At 43.0% G+C, this 8,608-nt stretch overlaps 1 protein-coding gene across 1 annotated transcript in view; it reads right to left on the bottom strand.

Moving 5' to 3' along the window:
* Window positions 1-5,381, bottom strand: part of ZIM2 (zinc finger imprinted 2) — a 19,546-nt gene extending 14,165 nt beyond the window's left edge. Inside the window, exons 1-2 of the mRNA XM_002924722.4 lie at window positions 4,904-5,381; window positions 3,046-3,146 (exon numbers count right to left, since the gene is read on the bottom strand). Of these exons, the coding sequence (XP_002924768.1) occupies window positions 3,046-3,146; window positions 4,904-5,282 (480 nt within the window). The 5' untranslated portion in view covers window positions 5,283-5,381. The remainder of the gene's footprint in view (window positions 1-3,045; window positions 3,147-4,903) is intronic.
* Between the last annotated feature and the right edge of the window lie 3,227 nt (window positions 5,382-8,608).

The raw sequence follows: 8,608 nt of genomic DNA, 5'->3' as shown, positions 1-8,608 counted from the left end.
TTTGACAGAGATAGAGACAGCCAGCGAGAGAGGGAACACAAGCAGGGGGAGTGGGAGAGGAAGAAGCAGGCTCATAGCGGAGGAGCCTGATATGGGGCTCGATCCCATAACGCCGGCATCACACCCTGAGCCAAAGGCAGATGCTTAACCGCTGTGCCACCCAGGCGCCCCCTGACACTTATATTCTTAACACTGCTGTTTGTAACACCCAAAACCCGGAAACAATCCAAATGTCTGTTTAGAGTAGAAGAGATAAATACATTACAGTATAGTCATACCATGGAATAATATTCCAGCAATGCAAACCAATCAACTACAGTTACAACAATCTTGATAACCTAAGGTTGAATCAATCAATTAATTAAAGATTTATTTATTTGAGAGACAGAGAGAGCATGCTCATGCATGTGCATGCACATGTGCCTGGTGGGGGAGGGGCAGAGAGAAACCTAAGCAGAATCCACACCGAGCGTAGAGCCCAACACAGGACTCAGCCCCACAACCCCCAGGTCACGACCCAAGCAGAAACCATGAGTCAGACACTCAACCAACTGTGCAACCCAGGTACCCCTAAGGTTGAATTTAAAAACTAGGTATTAGAAGACTACATAAGAATACAAGACACATTTTATTAATATGCAATATATATTGTGTTTTCAGGAAAACATTATGCAGATCTATGAACAATTGATTTAAACTAGAAGTCATATACTGGCTACCCAGCTCCTACAGAGGGGTTTATTTGGCTTTTCTTATGGATTTTTAAAATTATTTTATTTAAAATTCATATTAACTGCCAACACCTAAAAATTTATAGATTTAGTATTATTAACTGGAGTTTTAAAATCAGAAATCAGGCTCCCTTGACTTCACATCCTGGATTTTAATTCAGATGTACAGCCCTGTGCTCAAATACTGAGCTACAACAAGAAAAGGGATCTACTAGGTTTTAAAATATTCCATGAAGGATAAGTGTCAAATTAGTTTTGGAAGAAGAAAAGCCCAATACTTCTTTCCTCCTCACCTCCCCCTTCTTATCTAACGTTCCTTACTCCAATACTTATTGAGAGCTTAATGTCTGGTAGCATAGATAACCCGAGGATCACCCTGTATCTACTGAACTATAGCCTGAAACACTGACTATAGTACAATTCTTTGCTTGTAGGGAAAACTCCAGTTGGTGGGTTAGAACAGGGTGGACAAACCTTTTCTGTAAGGGGCCAGCTGGTAAATATTTTAGGCTTTGTGGGTTGTACAGTCTGTGTCTTAACTACACAACTCTGCCATTGTGGCACTAAAGCAGCCAGACATAATACAGAAATAGACGAATGTGGCTGTGATCCAGTAAAACGTTATTTACAAAAAACAGGCAATGGGCCAGATTTGGCCCAGGGGTGATAGTTTGGCTGCTTGTGGGCTAGTAGGATAAGATTTACCTCCTTGAAGGGAGGAAGTAGTTCATGATTTCTTTCATTGGCATCAGAATTTTGGTTTTTGTACTTTCAGGATACCTTTAAAAGGAGACCATAGGATCAGTGGCTTCAGTCATTTGAAGGACATAAACCTATCCTGTGAATCTTCCGAGGCAGACTATGCTAGTGTCAGAATTAAAGGAAGGCAGGTATCGGTTCAGGGTGAAGGACCTTCTTAAGACGGTTTAGCCATTGGCTGTGAATAGGAAATAACAAAGCAGAGGCTGCTTCCAACCTGTTAAGGACATTAAGGGGTTTATGGATTGAGTGAGAAGGCAAAGTAGATGCAAGATTTCTTTCTGTTTTTTCCCCTCCTTATCAGTTGGTCCTAATGTGAGACCATCTCTCTGTTTATCATGAGTTCTCTAAATCATTGTGGTGGAGGGGAATGTTTCTTTTCATTTAAATAGTGGAATTCTTTCTAACCTATTTTATGCAGAACTCCAATATCTAAAATTATATTATACAAGATTTTTACAAACTTATGATTCCTCTTTCGTTATAATGTGTTCTGGATCAGTGAGGACAATGAAGCTGTTTTAATAAACACAGAATTGAAGGATAAAAAAAAAAAAGAAAGAAATCAGGCTCCATGCTCAGCATGGAGTCAGTTCAGGATTTTCTCTCCCTCTGTCTCTGCCCTTCCCCCCCTTCTAAAGTAAATAAATAAATCTTTAAAGAAATTATTTAACAAGAACATTAAGGAGAACATTTCTGAAAAAAAAGTAAAACCTCACAACAGTATCGTGTCCCTATAATAGCTGCCATTTATTTCACATATAAAAAGGAGCATAACAGTGCAAACGACATAAGAGTTGTTTTGAAGGAGACAACACTGGGCATAAAATGGAATACTAAAAAACAAACACAACAATTATTTCAAGACATAGAAAAAGCAAAAAAATGTTAAACGGGTAGTATGTGGGACGGTGATAAGTCCAACAGAGAAAAATAAAGCAGGGAAAAGGGATATAAAGAGTCAGAAAAAAATTTTTTTAAGATTTTATTTATTTGAGAGAGAGAGAAAGAGCACACATAAGCAGGGGAGGTGTAGAGGGAGAGGGACAAGCAGACTCTGCACTGAGCGTGGAGCCTGAGGTGCGGCTTAATCCCATGACCCTGAGATCATGACCTGAGCCAAAACTAAGAGGCAGTAGCTCAATAGACTGAGCCACCCAGTGAGTGAGAAAAAAAATTTAAATAGGATAGCCAGGGAAAGTCTCAGTTAGGTGATATTTATGTAAAGACTTAAAGGAAATGAGAATGTGATTTAATTCGATAGGGAAGGGGCGCCTGGGTGGCTCAGTCGTTAAGCATCTGCCTTCGGCTCAGGGCGTGATCCCAGTGTTCTGGGATTGAGCCCCACATCGGGCTCCTCCGCTGGGAGCCTGTTTCTTCCTCTCCCACTCCCCCTGCCTGTCTTCCCTCTCTCACTGGCTGTCTCTCTGTCAAATAAATAAATAAAATCTTTAAAAAATAATAATAATAATAATAATTCGATAGGGAAGGTCTAGAAATCAGGAAGGTGAGATCCCCATATTGGAGAACCAAATCAGAAGAAAGCTTCACTCACCTGGGATCCAGCAGATGAGGGATTATCAGACATCTCTGTGTCTTTTTGGTGTTCTTTGGTGTTCCTCTCTTCTTCAAGGACAAAGTCCTGAGGAGGGAAACCTAGAAGAGAGAAGGAATGACCATGGAACTGAGTCCAGTCTGGCAGTACCCACAGACAGAGAGTGGCTTGCCACCCCATACCACCCTTCCTGCCATAGAAGACAGCAGCAGTCCTGGACTTCCTATAAGAGAAAAACCATGGACATCTTTTCTCCTCTCAGTGTAGCAAGTTCCAAAAAAGAGCTCTGGGCATTTCCCAGCTTTAAACCCTTCAATGACTCCCCACTGCCTTCCAAATTAAGTGGAAATTCCTTTTTTATCAGTGGTTCCCAGCCTCACTGTCCACTCACAATCACCAGGGAACCTCAGTTTCTCAACTGTAAAATGGGAATAATACTTATACTTCTAAGGGATCTTATGAAGCACTCAGGCATTTTAAAATGTGGCCCCTCTTTTTTTTAAATTTTTTTTAAAGATTTTATTTTTATTTAAAAAAGCCCCTCTTAAAGCTTTTCCTACATCTTTTTTATTCACTGATTTAGAAGATGGCCACCATGTTCCCTACAGAAACCTGAACCTTGAAGGCCTTCCCTGCCTGTAGTCTCTTCCCAAGTGCACCCTTTATTCATCTATTGTTTCCTTCTCATAACGCAGGGAGTTCTCTTTGCCCTGAATTCCAGCTCCATCAATAGCTCTGGCCTTTGGCCAAGTTTTTAACCTGTGGGACAATACCCTTTATGTCCACCTGAGGCAGTATAACACCACGATTAGAGTACAGATGCTGGAGCCAACTGCTCCAGCCTGAATTCTGATGAATTGCCAGGTCATGGGCAAGTTACTCAACCTCTATGTGCCTCTGTCTCTTCATCTATAGATTAAGGATAACACCTATTTCAAGAGGACTAAATAAATTCGTATATATAAAACACCTAGAACATAGTACATTGAAAGTACTATGCTCTCTATCAAATAAATTAATAAAATATATTTTTTTAAAAAGTATTCAACATGTTCACTATTATCATCTTCAAAATCCTTTTAAGAAATGCAGGTGCACATAATTGGACTAATCATACTCCTTAATTCGTATCAGTATTAAACCATGCATGGCCCTGTTTACTTTAAATTTATTCATTTACATGTTTAATTAATGCCTGTGAATTCACTACCCAACCCCCAATCTAGAACATTCCCAATAACTTATATCTACCCATCTGCTTTTTCCTGTCCACCCCAAGCCCTCTCTTCAGAGGTAACTGTGGTCTTACATTCATATTTTTTGTTCCCTTGCCTGCCTCTCACTACCCCTCTCTCTCTCCCTCTCTATATAAAATACCCCTAAACAATACTTTGTTTAGTATCACTTTTATTCAAAGGACTAGGAGAAATAAATGGCTTTCTTCTTTCATTATTAAAATACCCTTAGTTCCAATCTAGTAACTTGAGTTTCCAAGAGACCAAATTTTGGTAAAGATTAAACTTCCAGGCCTTGCATCTCCCACATTTTACATCCTCCTTTTTTTGGCTGTGTGTGTTATTTTGTTTTGTGTTGATACTAAAGTTTAGGCGAGATAAGAAATGGAGCAGTGAGGAACAAAGCTGGGGAGAAGGGGTACTCTCAGAGAAATAGTAAATATTAAAAGCAAAAGCCAAACCCAAAATTTCTTCCATCTCAAATGAGGTAGAGCAGACTGGATTATAAAATTCATTCTTTCATTTATTCATTTGACAAATTTTTATTCATCTCCTATTGCATGCCAGGCATACAGAGGATGTTCAATAAATGGAAATGGCTAGTTGATTCCTTTCTCTCTCACCTTTCTCCCCATATGCTTGGATCAAACTGGCCACCAGGGTTCCTGCCTCCTTGCTGTTTTTAGGCTTTTTTGACCTCACCCAGGTCCGAACCTCCTCTGGTAGGGTGTTCAGAAACTGTTCCAGCACCAGTTGCTCCATCATCTGCTCCTTGGTGTGGATCTCCGGCTGCAGCCATTGCCAGCAGAGCTCCTGGATTTGGCTCACAACTTGGTGAGGCCCGGTCACTAAAAGATATTGAAAATCCCTAAACTTTTGATGAGAAACTTTCAGAGCCCCTGGATTTCTTATGGGGATGGTTTCTGGATTCTCTTCTTGATCACGTAGACAGAAGAGCTGAGGATTCTTCAAGATATCCAAAACGTCTGTCATTTGCAGCATCTTTACAGCTTGGCCCTTCACAGGATGGAGATACTCTAAAAGGCAGGCTGTTCCAGAACACACTTTGTGGAAATGGTGGGCAGAGTTGTATCATATGAAAAAAAGATACAGAAACCCAGGACCTGTAGAAGTTACGTAGAGAGGTTTACAAATGGTCTGCACCTTAGCACTGGACAATGGGGTGGAGATGATTTGAAGCAAAAGTAGTTACTTCACTTCACACAAATGCCTAAATACACATTCCCAGAAATTCGCACATCTCCAGATAAGATGCTACTTCAGCCCCATCCCCAGATCTGGAAAATGCACAGGCACAGGCTTGACATATTTCAGAAAGAGCACTGAAAGGAAAAGAGACTTGAACCTCAAACACAATGAACTGAATTAATTTGATGAACCACAGAAGAATTTCACTTCAAAAAATATATGAGTTAAAAATGACTTCCTATTATACAGAATAAGTAAAGAGCCTAATAACACATACATCCTACAAAGGACTGGATTCATATGCAAAATATTTAAAGAATGCCTACAAATCAGTAAGAAAAGGGGAGAATAAACAAGAGCAAAAAAGTTCAAAGATTTGAGCTGGTGTTGCTCAAAACAGAGCGAAATGGTCAAGAGACATGAAATGGGGGGCGCCTGGGTGGCACGGCGGTTAAGCGTCTGCCTTCGGCTCAGGGCGTGATCCCGGCGTTATGGGATTGAGCCCCACATCAGGCTCCTCCGCTATGAGCCTGCTTCTTCCTCTCCCACTCCCCCTGCTTGTGTTCCCTCTCTCGCTGGCTATCTCTATCTCTGTCGCATAAATAAATAAAATCTTTAAAAAAAAAAAAAGAGACATGAAATGGGGCTCAACTGCATTAGCTATCAGAGAAGTAGGAATTAAAACCATAATGAGCTATCACTACACACCCTCCAGAACATTCTAATTGAAAAGAATCAGACAACAGTAAGTGTTTGAGAGGAGAAAGAACCATGGTAGAATAGTACATTCATACAAGGCTTCCACTAGTTTCCTTTTCCAATCTCAATATATAAGATTACTAGCCATCTTGCAAGTCAATAGGGCCAGCTTCATGGGCACGCAACCAGTGCAGTCAAACAAGGCTCCATGCTCGGAAGGGCCTCAAGCTTAGTTTAATACTCTGCTGTTGCTATCTTGAGATTTTTCATATTTTAAACAAGGGGCCTCATATTTCATTTTGCATTAGGCCCTGCAAATTATGTAACTAGTCTGCCCAGAAAGAATATTATCATTCCTCAAAATCTGTTGCCAATTAAACAGATGAAAAATATATCTTAAATTTTGTATTTCCCTAAATTAACAATAAAGCTTACTACTTTTTTTCAGACTTATTGGCCCTTTATAAATTGCACCTATCCTTTGCCTTCTTTTCAGTAGGTGCTTCTGTTGCTGATTGGTAAAGACTATATATAAATGAAGGATATTACTTGTCCTACTTGCTTAAAAAAAATTCTAGCTATGCCACACCTTCTCTTTAGTCTTTGTAGAATTTTAATATTTTAACGTGCAGTTTATCACTATCCATTCAGAAATAAGTTAAATATGCAATTACCTTTTATTACTGTTTTATTTAAACATTTCATTTCATCCTGGGTGGACAGAGGTTATGGTGGAAGGAGGAAGCAGGGACTGAAGGGGACAAATGGAGGAGTGGAGCCAAGGCAAGGCAAAGAGCCGGGCAGAGCTGAAGGGGGAATGGGGCAAGACAAAGAGGAAGAGCAGACGGGCGGGGCCGGGCTGGGAAATAAGGGGCGTGGCCGGGACAAGGAGGAGAGACCCACAGCAAGAGCAGAACTGAGGTGGAGGGGAGGACAGAGAGAGGAGAGGCACGGAGCAGCACAGAAGGGCGGGACAGAGGGGGGGCCCTGGGGCGGAGGCGGGGCTTAAGCTCAAGGCGGGACCTGGGATAACGGGTGCGAGGGGCGGGGCCTGGGGCCGACGCTGGAGCAGGTAGGGGTGGGGCTTAGGCTCAAGGCGGGGTCTGGGGGTGTCAGAGAGTCTGTGGCTGGGAGGGGCGGGGCCTGGCATGGGGGCGGGGCCGAAGCCAGCGGCCCACGGAGGACGTTGGCCAGAGGCCTGGTAAGGACAGCCAAGAGAGGTCGAGAGAGTGAGGCGCATCAAGGCGCAGCGAGAGAGACCACTCCCGCGCACCGGTGTTCCTCGGCTCCCGGGTCTCCGCAGACCCCACGTCCCACCCAGGCCCCTTCCCTACGAGGGCCACTACCTCCCGTGGTCTCCTCATACGAAGGCGCCCCCTGAATCCCCACCCCCGGCACAGCTGCTGGGATGCCGCGTGTCAAACCCTCGGGCCTGCCATGGCGTCGCCCCTCAGGGAGGCCTGCGTCGCCGCCCTGGGCTTCTCGCGCCCTCAGGTGTGCCCGCGCCTCACCCTCACGTCACCTCCGACCACGTTCGGCCGGGGATGCCCACGTGCCACTCACATGCTCGCCCCCACGCCCGCCCACGCGCGCGCGCTCACCTCGTCAGCCGCGCGCCTCGCCTCGCCCGCCGCGCGCCTCGCCAGAGAACCGCTCGAGCTCGGGCTTCGCACCGAAGCGGCGAAGCTGAAGCGCATGCGCCCTGCCGCGTCTGCGCTTGCGCTCTGCGGGGCTGCCGGAGCCCGCGCGTGGAAATCCACTGCCACTCCTCACTGGTTCCACTAGGGGCGCTCAAGGCTGGGCTGGATGGGTGGGGGGAGGGAGAAGGGGGGACTGGTGCCGGGGTGGCCTTTCTCCTGTTTGAATAGTTAATACATGGTTTACATGTTTATAAGTAAACAAATAGAATGCAGTGAAAAGTCTTCCTCCCACAGTGTGTGCACCACCCACCAATTTTTTATGCCCATAACCACATGGTAACCACTGCAATTAGTTTGTGTCCTTCCACAGTTTCTTCATGCGTGTATACGTGTATATGCATATATAATATACCTACACGTGTACATAATATACACACATGCATATACATACATGTGTGTAATTTTTATTGATATATATTTTATATATATATGTTCCCATACATGCATATATATCTCCAATATAAATGAATTTTTTAAAATAAAAAATTGCAATTTTATAAGTATATAAAAATTAAATATAATGCAATATTTACATATGCAATATGATATGTAATGGAAATATATAATTATATATTGTTATAATACATAGGTTCACTATTGTACATAATTATATATTTGTATAAATATAAGACAATTTTAGGTTTGTGTAAATATTCATATTCTCACGTCCTCCCATTTTTAGACAAAAGGTGGCACACTTTACACACTCTTCCATGCCCT

This window comes from Ailuropoda melanoleuca, chromosome 12, assembly GCF_002007445.2.
Source record: "Ailuropoda melanoleuca isolate Jingjing chromosome 12, ASM200744v2, whole genome shotgun sequence".
Taxonomy (NCBI): Eukaryota; Metazoa; Chordata; class Mammalia; order Carnivora; family Ursidae; genus Ailuropoda; species Ailuropoda melanoleuca.
The sequence above is the reverse complement of the archived record's forward strand: the minus strand, read 5'-3'. Positions and strand labels throughout refer to the sequence as shown.